This window comes from Quercus suber, unplaced genomic scaffold (genome assembly GCF_002906115.3).
Source record: "Quercus suber isolate HL8 unplaced genomic scaffold, Cork oak 2.0 scaffold_810, whole genome shotgun sequence".
Classification (NCBI taxonomy): Eukaryota; Viridiplantae; Streptophyta; class Magnoliopsida; order Fagales; family Fagaceae; genus Quercus; species Quercus suber.
In genome coordinates, this window is record NW_027070243.1 from 69,423 (window position 1) to 84,049 (window position 14,627).

The 14,627-nt window shown below is 37.2% G+C and overlaps 2 protein-coding genes across 2 annotated transcripts; one reads left to right on the top strand and one right to left on the bottom strand.

Moving 5' to 3' along the window:
• Positions 1-2,434: 2,434 nt before the first annotated feature.
• On the bottom strand, positions 2,435-6,562 carry LOC112038320 (uncharacterized). The gene is made up of 5 exons (XM_024071122.2): positions 6,357-6,562; positions 6,085-6,292; positions 4,883-5,424; positions 3,322-4,233; positions 2,435-3,071 (listed from the first exon to the last, which is right to left on the bottom strand). Exons 2-5 carry the CDS (start codon positions 6,277-6,279, stop codon positions 2,789-2,791), a joined length of 1,932 nt encoding a protein of 643 aa, XP_023926890.1. The 5' UTR covers positions 6,280-6,292; positions 6,357-6,562; the 3' UTR covers positions 2,435-2,788.
• A 4,661-nt stretch (positions 6,563-11,223) lies between these two features.
• Positions 11,224-13,251, top strand: LOC112038314 (uncharacterized protein C594.04c). Its single transcript, XM_024071115.2, has 3 exons — positions 11,224-11,663; positions 11,744-12,007; positions 12,542-13,251. Exons 1-3 carry the CDS (start codon positions 11,388-11,390, stop codon positions 13,019-13,021), a joined length of 1,020 nt encoding a protein of 339 aa, XP_023926883.1. The 5' UTR covers positions 11,224-11,387; the 3' UTR covers positions 13,022-13,251.
• The last annotated feature ends 1,376 nt before the right edge of the window (positions 13,252-14,627 follow it).

Consider the following 14,627-nt stretch of genomic DNA (forward strand, 5'->3'; position numbering starts at 1 on the left):
TATTTACGGTGTTGGCTTCTTTATTTTTTTTTTTTTGGATGAACTTGTTGGTTTCTTTAAAGTGTATATATTATTATTGTTGTTATTGATTAGATGAGTGACATAAATTTATCATTTTAAAATTTTATATACATACATATATATATATATATATATATATTAGCAGTAATCCCGAAACGGTACACCGGTATTGACCGGTATCCGAAATATATCGTACCCTTGGCCAAACCGGTACAGCCTCCGGTACGGTATTGACTTCCTTGATTAGGTCATGAGAGTAACTCTCTACAAGCAAATGGAAATGTTGGAATTCAGCTAAAATAAATAAAAATGGAAAGGTTGGAAAATAATAGTAACGATAGTCTTGTGCCAGCTATGGAATGCAATTATTTGAAAGCTTCAAGGAAACACAAATCCCACAAGTGACATGTTTTTGTCTCCCAAGTGTTTTTCCATTTATATTTGATAATTTTGCATCAATAGGCTCATCCAATTTGGTTTAAGACATCTATAATTTTTACTTATCAAAAGAAAAAGAAAAAGAAAAAATACATCTATAATTTTTAGAATTACTTTATTATGTACAGTAATATCTAAAATCTTATCTGTGGGGCCAGAAAATCGGGTAGCCTTGGCCCACTTCAACCCAGGCCCAAATGGCCCACGCCGAGGACGCATGATGGGTCCGAGGATGACCCTATCCTCGGTCGTCCGAGACCTCGGTACAGAGAAGGGCAAGCTCTGGGCAAACTGTCACCTCGGCATTGAATACGCTCACCTAACCCTTCTGGCCGTATTAATGGGGATGTAACCCCTTGACAGAGCAACATCGATTAGGGCGAACCACTGGAGCATGGATATGGCTTCTGATGGGACGGACGGTCAGGAGGGAGGCCAATAGATGATCAACAGGAGGAGGAAGAGAGGGATATATAAGAAAGGGGAACAAAGTGTAGAAGGTGGGGAGTGAAATGAAAAAAAGAAAAAAAGGGGAAGAAAAAACCTCCTCGGCTGGCCGAGGAGTATCCCCTAGTTGTAAACTGTTCTTAGTATTTTTCAAATAAAAGGAAAGTAGTTCATGCCTCATGCACGCCGGCGAGCGCCTAAACCTTCGATCCACTCTCTACAAATTCATTGTTCTGAGTTCGTTGGGCCTTTAACCCATATCCTTTGGGCTTGGGCAACAAAAACTGACCCTACATTATCAATTTATTACAAAATGAGTTGAGTAGGTTGTCATTATCCCATTTTGACTTCTTAAAAATTTTCAAAATTATTTCCTATAAATTGAAACATCTAAAAACACTTTTGAAAAAATCAAATTAGTACTCAAGGTATTTAAAATTGAGAGTAATAAAATACATTTGCTGCAATTGGATAGAGGAATAGAAATAGTATCATGGCCAAACGGCAAATCCTATAAACCAACTCTGACCAAATCTCATCAACTTTGATCAGGCTTAATTGAGGTCCAAACACGTCCATTTCTTGATGAAGCATTGAAATGTCAAATTCTATCAATAGAAATCGTATTGTTCGAATAAAACAAATTTGTTTTTATCTTAAATAATACCAAAAAACCTTCAAATTGGTAATTTATGATTTGCAATCATATTTGAAACGTGTGAGATGTCGCAAAATCAATGGAAAATTGCTCAAACTTTTAGCAAAATTTTTTTAAGGAAGTTTGACTCTAAATTTAATTGCGGTCAATCAAGATCAAATATCATTAGATTGGCACAAACCAAGAATCATTGGAAAGATCAATGAAAAAAGATCAATGAAAAACTTCCATTTGGCAAGTTTTGAGCACGGAACTCTAAGCGAGCTGCTCAAACTCATGAAAATACAAGAACAAGAAACTTTGATCAAAGCTAGTTTGGGTCGCTACACTTGGCGCCATCAAAAAATTAATGTTGTAGAATTTCCAACGGTACATCATTTGAGCCAAATTGATATTAGCAAAAGTTTGTCAACTAAGAGTGCAAAAGTGGAAAGATCCATAGGGATTCTAAATCTTTTTGCAAAAGATGATCTTGGCACTTTTTTTTTTTTTTTTTTTTCCAGTGTTTCCTCAAATCTTTTTGCAAAAGATGATCTTGGTACTATGTTTGTGCACAAAGTTTCTCCAAACCACACACACACAGGTGATCCGAAAAGCCAGCACCTTATTAAAATAGAAAAATAAAAGAAATTATCTACAACTTGATGAGGTCATCTCCTCCCAAGGAACATATATATATATATATATATTCACACACATATTATTTTAATGTAAGTCCAGATCGTTGGGGGGAGTGTAAAACATTTTCTATCATTTCAATGTAATTTTTAGTTGACTAACATTTTCAATCACAACAGATATCATAAGACACTAAACATTTTTCTAAAAACATATTTTACGGCAAAATAAACAAAACCCTAGACATCGCAATTTAATAGAATATGTTTTGCATTGAAAGGGTCCTAGATTCCAGAGTGTACTTTGCTAAAAGAATGGTAAACTAGGCAACAATTTTCCTAGATATAGCTTTGTACATGGAAGATGTCTAATGCTTTTTTTTTTTTGGATAGAGTAGGGAACTTTTCTAAAGAAGAGAACTTTGAACTCGCCCTTAGCCAGTAAAAATTACAAGCAACTGACCCATGTCCCTAATTCAGTACTTAAGACTAGAACAATAAATTCCCTTATCATGCAATTTACGAAACACTTATTTGTTGAACTTTTTCGAAGCAGATACTTTTTGCCATTAACAATGTGTGTAAAACTTTTGGCGCCGTTGACACTCTATTCTTCATTGCCTTGGTCAACCCCATTAGGTTGGTTATCCTCATCGACTCCATCTCCATCCCCATAATGAATCCATGGTAACAATGACTCGAACAAGACAGCTAATGCATTCCGATTTGCAACATCACGGGGAGCATGGCCATTGCCGGGTGGATTGGCATCTTGGATCTCATTCTGTATACCTTCCCTCACCCTTGGGTCAACCATGAAATTTTGCAGGTTTTCAGGTGGAATAGTTGGCATTGAATCAGAGAAATCTGACACCAATAAATGGGCATACCTAGCAACAAGAAAAACATGTCAACCATATTCCCAAATACAACAAACCTAACTAATGTAAGAGAATAAGAACCAGGTCTATCTTAGACTCTAGGCCTAGTGCAAGATCATTTGTTTGATACAAGCCTATGAATTTATTCAGTATTCTGTAATGGATAATTAGCACACAACTACGCCTACCAAAAATATTACATAGCAAAGAGTAGACTTGTAGTTAAAAAAATGCAATGCAAATAAATTTAGATACTTACTCATTTTTTTCAGAGGAGAATACTTCCTTTCTCACACAAGCCCAATCCTTGGCATCACTCCTATTAGTTTCCTGTGTTTCAATAACCTGTTTTGCAGCATCTCTGAGCAATTTTTGCAGATCTGGGAGCCTCCAAATGATGTAATTCCTCTCTACATATAAATTAATCAAGTGATCCAAGGATGGGATTCCTGCTTCATCTGATCGAAATAAAGCATGCTTTAGTATCTCTGTCCACACCCTATCCTTCAAAGGTACCTTTGCTACAAGTTTCTTCAAGACAGAGGGGTAAAGCATCAAAGCCTGCTTCATAAGATCATTCGAAGTAGCCTTTGTATTATCCATATGAGAATCTTTTGAGGATTCCTCTTTCTCAAGATAAAACCGGCAAACAGCAAGCGAATATGAGAAATTTGGGAACAACCATAGAGAGTTGTCACTTTTATAGCCCTCAGAGAACTGTTCTAGCCATGCATACTCCTCTGCCCTCAAAGATAAGTAGTCAATGCAGAACATGGCACCCATTGGATCATCCGAATCCAATGACAGCAACAGTTTACAAACTTCCAGAGCAGACCGATGACAGCCACGTCTATCCATATTTCTCATGTGAGTGAAAAGTGCTGAGAATAGTGGTTTGTTGGTTTCATGGCTGAATTTTAATTGGCAATTACCCTGCAAAGGAGTGAACATTGGGTCCCACGCGCACTCCAAGGCATATAAACTCTTTGCTATAGCATCTGCCGACATTTGATGTTCACCCACAAACTTGAAATATTCCGCCATTGTTATCAGTGAATCTAAGTGATAAGGATGGTGTAACAAAATACTTGCAATACCATTGAGATCATGAATAGCCTTGTCAGTTTCAAATTTTCTCTGAGCTTGACCATAGGACAAGGAATATACATATCTACATCATGAGAACAAAAGGCAAAATTAGGGTGCATGGAGAAATTAAAACAAATTGCTATGGGGTCAAATGTTACTACACATTGTGATATAGATCGTGTACATCTGCTCATTACTCTAAATCAGCAATGCATTGCAGGAAAAAATATGAAGAAGAAGAGAAGAATTTCGAATTAAAATTAAAATTTAAAGAATAAAACAAAGGATATGAACATGAAATAGAAAATGAGACTATTAGTCACAACTAACTCAAATGAACCCTAACCTTTAATAATTTGATAATTGGGGGAGGGGGGACAACTGAACCCTAATTTTGAGCATCCACCATGTTAAATTACAAGCACTAGGAAAAGGCAAAAATTACTTTTAGGTGTCCATCAAAAGCTGAGAGTAAGTTTAATCTACGTATGAAGATGATGGTACTACACTACTACTTGCATTTTTCCAATTGGTTAAAAAAGATCGGCAAAGCAGGAGTATCAGCATACCAATAACTGAGAAAAAAAATAAAATCACAACTAAGCAACTAAGGATGATGTTTACAACTCACCAAAAATAAAATAAAAAGATGATGTTCACAGCAAACACCCCCCCCCCCCCCCCCACACACACACACACCAAAAAAAGAAGATGATGATGATGATGTTTACCTAAAGTAGTGGTATCCATCCCGTGTTTCCAGGAATTCCATGGACACAGAGCCATCCCAGCGAGGCCAGTGGTCGGAAGGAGTGACAAGAATAGTCTTTCTATGAGGAAGGATCCCACGACGTCCACCCCGTATCTGTCTAGAACTGCCAGCTTGATGACTTTTCTCAAACGACTTCACCACCTTAGAACCAAATATTCTTCGTAGCTCATTCTCAGCATTCAAATATTTGGAATCCACTTGTAGTATGCATTGTTTAACCAGCTTGCCCCCATCTTTTGCATTTGCAGCTTTGGCTTTTGCAGGGCCACCTTGGTGATCAGAAGAGTTAGCTTCCAAAGATAAAGTTTTTAGAATCGCATCCAAGGGTTTTTCTACTTTATCAGCACTCGACAGAGAACCCTCCTTGCCTCTCTTCTTTTTCTTTTTCTTGGACTTTTGACTGGAACTCGAAACCACATTAACCTTATTTTCCAATGCGGATTGTTCTTCCTTAGTACTATTTACCTCCAAGGGTTCATTAACAACCTCTGAATCATCCCCCTGCAACCAAAATGATCATTAAAAATTCAAAGCAAATGAAACCCAGATGCTACATAATTGCCCTTTCTTTATCCACCAATTATTTTTGAAAGGGAAGTATCACTGTGGAAAAGTGGTATCTATGAACTAAAGCCAGCAGATGCACACGCAGTGCTGGAATATTTGGATTTTGATGCCAATAAGCTTGAGCTCAAATGTCACTTTCCCCTATCATGATAATAGGATAGAAGATTTAAGAATTGAACCCTCGCTAGGTGCGTGTGCAACTTACCAATCAAGAAAAGAACATTTGTAGTATTAAAGATACTAAATTGGTATTGAAGTTTTTGCATAAACATGTACATAGGTAAGGAAAAACGGATTCCAAGTCCAATCTTAGCTTAATTTAAAAAAAAAAAAAAAACACACACACACACACACACAATTACAATGTATTCTACTCCGTGCCTCGTACAATTAGCGTACACATAAGATTTCCAGGTTAAATGTGAGTGTCTTTTGAGATGGCAAAACGGTGGCGTTAAAGAATAGTCCGAGGATATTGAGGATTAAAGGGGCTGTGAATTTATTTGCATGAAACGAAGCAGTAATTTATTGAAGTTACAAAAATTGAATCTTAAAAAGCTCAAAATAACAAAAAGAGGGGGGGCAACCTGGTACCTGATCAGGGCCATCTTGGTCGTCATCGTTGAGTAGGTCAAAGGGATTGATTGAGGGACGAGTACCAGAATCATCAGATTGATTGCCACTCAGATGGTTTTCTTCTTCTTCATCATCGTCAATTTCTTGTTGTTCTTGTTGTTGTTGCTGTTGTTCTTGTTGTTCCAAAACCTTTCTCAGATATCGAGCCGACATCGTTTTCGTTTTCCTAATTGATATGAATTATTAGCTTTTTTTGTTTCAATAAATAAAGAAGAGAAGAGAAGTGATACCTGAAAATGAAGAAATAGAGGGAATGGCGGTGCGTGCCAGATAGATAGTCGCTCAGCCCTCAGCAACTTCAAGAAGAAAGAAAGCGTCTCGAACAGCTAATACTTGCTACAGCCTACAAGGCTTCTCCTCCTCCTTGACCTTGAACCGCTGCGTTTCGTGCCTACGTCTTTACTTAACCACTGTTTGGTCTCACGACTTGTAGCACTAGCGAAACTTGAGGCAGAAAGAAGCTTTGTTTCTTAGGCACTGGTTTTCAACAAAACGACTTGCAGTGCATATGTCTTATTCATTATCTCAAGGCTACTTTTTTTTTTTTTTTTTTTTTTTTGGGGTGGTGGGGTGGGGGTTGGGGGTGGGGAGGGGTGTGGGGGGTAAAGTGTGAAACACCTAGAAGGGGTTTTGGATTTTATCTCCTACAATTATATTTTATTTGCATTCACAAGCATTCTGTTTATATTTTTCGTTGAGTGTCACATAACAAAACTTGAGACAGAAAGAAGCTTTGTTTCCTTGGCACCGATTTTCAACAAAACAACTTGCAGTGCATATGTCTTATTCATTATCTCAAGGCTACTCCCTTTTTTTTGGGGGGGAGGGGGGTAAAGTGTGAAACACCTTGAAATTTGGGGGGTTTTGGATTTTATCTCCTAAAATTATATTTTATTTGCATTAGCAGGCATTTTGTTTATATTTTTTGTTAAGTGTCACATAAGTTTACCATGTGTATTTAGTTCATTTAATAAAATGATGCCACGTGGAATAATGAAAATAAAGTGGCATCATGTTATCTGAAAAAATAAACATATGTGACATTATTTCATCATTTACTTTAAAAATTAAAAGAGTCAATTTTATGGTTCAAAAATCAGTAGATAAACGAAAAATGACGTGGATTAGTTGGGAGAAGCTGTGCACTCCTAAGGCTTGTGAGGGAATGGGTTTTAAACAATTAAAGCTGTTTAATTTAGCAATGTTGGCTAAACAGGGATGAAGACTTCAAATCGGGAAAGACTCTTTGATGTATCGAGTTTTCTAATTGTGATTTTGCTCATGCAAGTTTGGGGAGTAACCCCTCTTTCGCTTGGAGGAGCATTATGGAAGCTCAGACAATGGTGAGACAAGGTATCAGAAGGCAGGTGGGCAATGGGCGTAGCATCCAAATTGGGAAATATAAGTGGCTCCCTACACCCTTAACTCATAAAGCTATCTCTCCTCCTTCTTGTCTTCCTTTGGAGGCTCAAGTTGAAGAATTAATAAACCAAGATGATGGAGTATGGAAAAATGATTTAGTCTGACAGATATTCCTTCCCCATGAAGTTGATGCTATATGTGGAATCGCCCTAAGCACTAACTTGCCAGATGATAAGCAGATTTGGGCTTTAACAGCAAATGGTATCTTCAGTGTTCGAAGTGCTTACAAGATTGCTGTTGAAATGGGTTAAGGGGATGCAGTAGGGGCTATGTCAGATGATAGCAATCTCAGAAAGTTTTGGAAATATTTATGGCGATTAAATGTCCCCCATAAAGTCTGCCATTTTACTTGGTGAGCTTGCAAAGATATTCTGCCTACCAAGGAGAATTTAGTGAAGAGAAAGGTGCTGATAGATGCTTGCTGTGAGGAGTGTCAGGCGGTGATAGAATCCTTAGGCCATCTATTCTGGGAATGTAGACATGGGGGTGGGAAGAAAAACAATCGGGCTTTACTTCAATGGTCGTTGGACTATTTATGGGAATATCAAGCATGTTTTGAAGTTCCTGTTACGCCAAAGACAAGTGGTGCTTCGAGCTGGATTCACCCGACATCTAATCGTTACAAAATTAATATGGATGAGGTTGTATTCGCATCGCAAAGAAATGGCTAGTGTGGGGGTATTAATTAGGGATGCAGAAGGCAGATTGATTAGTGCCACTGAGGCTAAAGCAAAGGCTGTTGAGGTGGGGCTTCAACTCGCTAAATACTTGTCCTCCATTCAGGACTTCACTCTTAAAGGTGATTCACAGATATTGATAAATGCTCTGAAGGATACATCGCCTCCTCCAACATTTGTTGTTGCTCTAGTGTATAGCTCTGTGGCTACTTCCTATGGCTTTGATCATGTGGACTTTTCCCACTTTCGTAGACAAGGCAATAGGCCAGCTCATTTACTAGCAAAACATGTTCTAGACATTGCTAATTTCTCTGTATGGGTTGAAGAGAATCCTTATTTCATTGAACAAGCTTTTAACCACGATGTACTCGTAGCTTTTCATTCTTGATAAAAGCTCTTGAAGTCTTCCCATAAAAAAAAAAAAAAAAATAGTAGATAACAAATTCAAAGTATATGGAATATGGTATAAGGTTACTGTCATTTAAAATGAATCATTTGTTTTTATTTAGGGGAATGGAATTTTACATGATATGTCACCATGAACATATTTACATATTTAATCTAAACTATAAAATGTATTAATTCAATTTTGAAATAAATGGAGAGAATCTAAATTTGAGTTGGTGAGATTACCCTCAAAACCCCACCATTCGGCCCAATACTAATTGGGCTCATAATTACTTAAGCTCTGGCTGGGCTGAACTTGTAAAAAAAGGCCCCTATTTAAATTCAGGCCCTGCAAGCCCCTATCTGAGTTTGGACTAACAGTCTAACAGTTTCATAGCCGCAATGTCAAAGCCTGACCCCTATGTTGCAACCATATTTGGATTTTTTTTTTTTTTTTTTTGGGGAGATCAGGTCCATTCACTAGAATCACCACTAGTATCAATTTCATCCTCAGGAGTCAAGACTATGCATGCCAAAAGCAAAAGGGGGTTTAATCCGCCGACCTATGCATGCTACGAAATTAAAATACAAAAATAAAAAATTACCTACTTTTGTGGACCATGTGCCGTTTAAGTTCATGAAGTGCTGTGAGTAGTGATCATGTTCCCTCCAAAGTCCACTCCAAGCGAGGCACCGTAAAGTGAAATAGTAGTAATAGCTACCTAGATTTTCTTTCGGCTAGTTATTGTCGCACATATTGAAGTTATACATTCTTTAGTTGAAATCGTGTTTTCAAAATACGATTTTACAATTACAATAAAAATCTCGTATTTAAACTAAAAATACAATTTTAATGGTCTCCCGTACACGGCGAATATCCACCACTACTTTTTGTGTTCTTTTAACTGTGAGAGAAATTGAAAGAAGAGAGAAATTTGGATGGAGAGAGTGGGGGCCCAAGGGCTAAGGAGCAACTGAGCAAGGTTAAGTTTATAGAATATCATGTGGGTGCCATACTGCCATGTGAAATGATTCGAGCATATATCATGATTAGGCACACCACTGGAGGCTGCAAACATCATTATAAACACCACAAGCATGGTGGTAGCGACCTCATAATTATATTTTATGTGCGGGATTTGTTAGATTTGGGGTGGGCATTAGAGAAGCACCTTATCATTGCTGTTTGTTTAATTGTCATTTGTCAATTGTCAATGTCGTAATCTAGTCTAGATGGTACGAGGCTCCGAGTTCAATTGCTAACCATTGCCTTCAACCTGGAATTGACAGGTGCCTTTTTGTTTCTCGCATGCTATATGAGTAATTGTAGTGGCACTTATGAAGCATGCATGTTGAAATTTTGCAGGGAGCGGCAGATACATATCACGTTTCAAAGTTGTATCTTTAAATGGATATGATAGGAATTTTCTTTTATTCAATAAGCTCAATCCAAAGCTATCTTAAAGAGAGTACTTTAAGTACATTTTTTTAAAGATGAAAGAGAGGGAAAAAAAATGAGAATCTATCCAAAAGAAGTATAGTAGTAATTACTAAGATTCAAAATTTATATTTACTGATATAAGATAATAATAGGCATAAAACCCCAAAGAGACGACAGTAACTATACATTGTTTATTTTTATTTTGTTCATATTTGTTTGTTTGTTTATAAATAAGTTAAGTTTGAGTTTTAATTTTTTTTGAGATAAAAAATAGAGAGCTTTAAATTTTTAGCTTGTTTAATAAATGAGCCTAGCTCAAAAAAAAAAAATGTTCATGAAAAGCAAAAAAAGCTTGTGAACATTACGAATTGATACAAAATTAGCTGAGCCTAGACTCTTTTATGACTTTGATAATAAACTTGATATGAGCTTGACAATTAAACTCATATTTTATTATGACTCTATTAATTGGGAGTTGGGGTCACTTGTTCAATCCAAATAGGCTTGGCAATAAGTTTGATATGGGCTTGATAATGTACAAGTGTTGGATCTCAAGCTTAAAGACTTGATATTCATCTTGAGTTTGAGTTCATTAATTAAGCCTAGCTTAAGTTTTAAACTTTTTGACAAACTCAAGCTTAAACATCATTTATAAGTTTGGTTTGAGATCAAGTAAAATTTAAACATCTTTTTTCATTGTCAAATTAAGCTTAAAAACTCACAACTTAACAAAACTCGGCTCATTTATAGTCTTAAATGAAAAAAGCTTGAAATAAAAACCACAAAATAGTTAATGAGTAAAGGTTAAGCGGATAAAAGAAAAGGCTTGAAGTAGGGAAAAAAGGGTAATGTTATTCTAATGAAATGGTTGGATTGATCAAATGATTAAGATTCTTAAAGCATTGGATAAACAAGCTGGGATTAGACATGGTTAATCATTATTTGGACCCAGCAGCGCGATCTTCCTACCTACTAGGTGACCGAGTGTTGCGGGGACTGGGGTACCGAAGCCACCAAAGCCGAAAGAAAACTCATGCTAATCTTTCTATCCATCATGTTGGGTCAACTTTTTATTTTCAACCATTAGTTTAGACAACAAAGAGCTGCCACTGTTCCTATTTAAAGACTAATAATTATCGTATACTCGCTATAGCGCGCTCATCACGTACTTACAATGACTAAAATTGTGTTTTGAAAATACATTTAAGAATTCTTATGCCAGCATGCAATAATAATTGCGTAACAAAATTTATGGCTATATAAGTAGGCCTCTCTCTATAGGCTATAGCTACCAGCATCAACAGGCAATTCTAACTACACTAACACTAAACACCATGGGTTTTGGTGGAGGTGGCCATGGCCATAGTAACCTGAAATATGTTGTGACAGCAGTCTTAGCTCCCCTTCCCTCCATACTCTTCTACCTCTCATTCCTTAACCACATCAACAATAGTGATACTAGTGGGTCTGAAAGTGAGAGTGATCCGCTTTCTTTGGCTAACCTTTGGACGTGGTGTTATCACCACCCTCTTCTATTAGCCAATGCCCTCTTCTTTCTCAACGTCAACGTACTCTTCTGGGTTATCAGCCATATCCAGAATAGCCACTGGGTACGTACGTTACATCGTTGTTGTTGTTGTTGTTTTTTTTTTTCCTTACCCTGTTGGCTTTCTTTGTTTGCAAATTGCAGATGATAGACTTGTTTTGGACGGTGATACCTTTGATGCTTGTTCATTACTATGCCACTCACCCTTTGGGCCATTATAACTGGTGGAGGTCGAGGATCACAATGTTGATGACTTGGGTGTGGAGTCTAAGGCTTTCACATAACTACTTCAGGCGTGAAAATTGGCAGTGGGGCGCTAGGGAGGACTGGAGGTTCACTGATATGAGCCGACAGTACGGAAAACACTGGTGGTGGGTTTCATTCTTCGCCGTCTACGCCTCTCAGCAGGTAAATTTGGTGTTTAGCCATTTGCATTAGTTGATGAGCTTGAAAGTTAGAAAGATTTAAGTCTGAATCTGAATGCTCGGTAACTGGTTGATGAATTGCCTGAATGGGGTATTTTTATTAATTATTTCGACTAAATTACACTTTTTATCCATAAAGTTTGGATTGTTTTCATTTTTTGCTCCTTAAGTTTGAGATTTTCTATTTTGGTTCACTAATTTTGATTTCAATTTGGTTCATCTCTGTCACTTATCTGACCATAAAGTGTCAACAAAGTGATGTTGTTTCTTTTGGTTTTCCTCTCTCTTAACAGCTAGATTAGTTAGAAATATGGACAGAATGACCATTTTGAAAACAGAATCAAACCCTAATGGATCAAAATGAAAAATTTTAAACTTTAAGGGATTAAAATGAAAACAATCCCAAATTGTAAGGGTCAAAAGTGTAATTTAGTCTCATATTTTATACTATGCCACCATGTAATATGTGGATGCTTTGTTTTACTGTTTCTTTTTTGGGTTGTTCGAACCTTTGCAGGTGTTTCTGATTGGAATATGCTTCCCATTGTATGTTGTTCATTCAGTCGATAAGCCATTGAACAATTGGGATTTTGTTGCAATCATTGTCTGTATGTGCGGTGTTGTTATCGCATACTTTGCAGACACTCAACTCCATGAATTTGTGACTAGAAACAACAAACTAAAGGAGCTTGGAAAGCCAGTGGTGCCCAACCTTGACAAGGGCTTGTGGAATTATTCACGACATCCGAATTACTTTGGAGAGCAGTTGTGGTGGTGGGGACTTGTTATATTTGCATGGAACCTGGGGCATGGATGGGCCTTTATTGGAGCACTTATCAATAGTATGTGCTTAGCTTACGTGACTAAACTTGTGGAGGAGCGGATGTTGAAACAAGATTACAGAGCTGAGGCATACAGGCTGTACCAGAAGACAACTTCTGTGTGGATACCTTGGTTCAGGTCATCCAAAATAGGAGGAAAAGATAAAAGCACTTGATTTGATATTTCGTTTTTAAGCTCTGTTAGTTTTCTTTATCAGCATTAGTATTTATATTCTGTGTTCCTGCCTTGATATGTCAAGAGTCAAGACTTGCCTATGTAATTTCTTTATTTCAAGGAAAAAAAAAATGATGGATTGTGCTTAGCCAAATAGATCTTTGTATGATATTGTACAAAATCTTTCTGCGTATGCTAAAGAAGTAAACTTTATTATCTACTTTTTTTCAAGGTTTGTAACAGTTCTATTCTGGTATTTATAGAAGATTTAGCTTTCTTGTCATGTACTGTTGTAGAGATGCAAAACAAGATTTATACAGCTCCTTTTAAACAATAATTTACAAGAGAGATTAATTTTTATAAATGAATGGTGAAGCAAAATATTGAAGTTTTTGTGCATTTGAAGCCAACATAAATTAATATGTTGATTCAGACAAGCACTCTGAAGTAGATAAAAGTGGATAAAGTAGCTCATTTATTTCTTTTTTTAGAAGCTTGAGCAATTCAAGATTGGGATCCTATGTGGGGTGGTCATATTTGGCACGGTTGTGTGACTATAATGTCTATGTGGTAGTTATGTAAAGCATCAAAGCCTGCTTCATAAGATCGTTCGAAGTAGCCTTTGTATTATCCACATGAGAATCTTTCGAGGATTCCTCTTGTTCAAGATAAAACTGGCAAGTAGCTAGCACATATGAGAAATTTGGAAACAACGATAGGGAGTTGCCATTTTTATAGTCCTCAGTGAACTGTTCTAGCCATGCATACTCCTCTGCGTCAATGCAGAACATGGCACCCATTGGATCATCCGAATCCAATGACAGCAACATTTTGCAAACTTCCAGAGCAGACCGATGACAGCCATGTCTATCCATGTTTCTCATGTGAGTGAAAAGTGCTAAGAATAGCTGTTTGTTGGTTTCATGTCTGAATTTTAATTGGCAAATACCCTGCAAGTCATATAAACTCTTTGCTATAGCATCTGCTGACATTTGATGTTCACCCACAAACTTGAAATATTCCACCATCGTTATCAGTGAATCCAAGTGATAAGGATGGTCTAACAAAATAGTCGCGATACCAGCAAGATTATGAATATCCTTGGCAGCTTCAAATGCTCTCTGAGCTTGACCATGGGACAACAAGAGCACACTTTCGTAGTAAGTTGAAGGTTGGACTTGGAGTTTTTAAATGCTTTATCTTGGTATGGTTGGGTACTAGATCTTATTTACAGTAGACGGGGCTGACTAGTTCTTCCTTTGCTGGGAGTGCCACTGTTGGTTCTGTTCAAAGTTGCATACTGTGGCTGGCTAGTAAGTTTTATGGAGGGAATGGAAACGGGTATGAGATAATATTGGTAACTATTGAGGATTGAGGACTCTATGATTGAGGATTCATATAACTGCCTGAGAAGTGCTCTTTATTAGTGATCTGTCTTTTTGCTGTCTACTCGTATGGAAAGAATGTGGAGGCTTTTCCATGCCTTCTTATGATTGGCCAGATAGCTGCTATGTTTCTAGGAAGTGGAATGGTCAAGCCTTGCAAGTTGTAACTTCGTTTTTGAGTGTAAAATCATCTTTTATAAAGATGTCCGGACTTTCCCATAT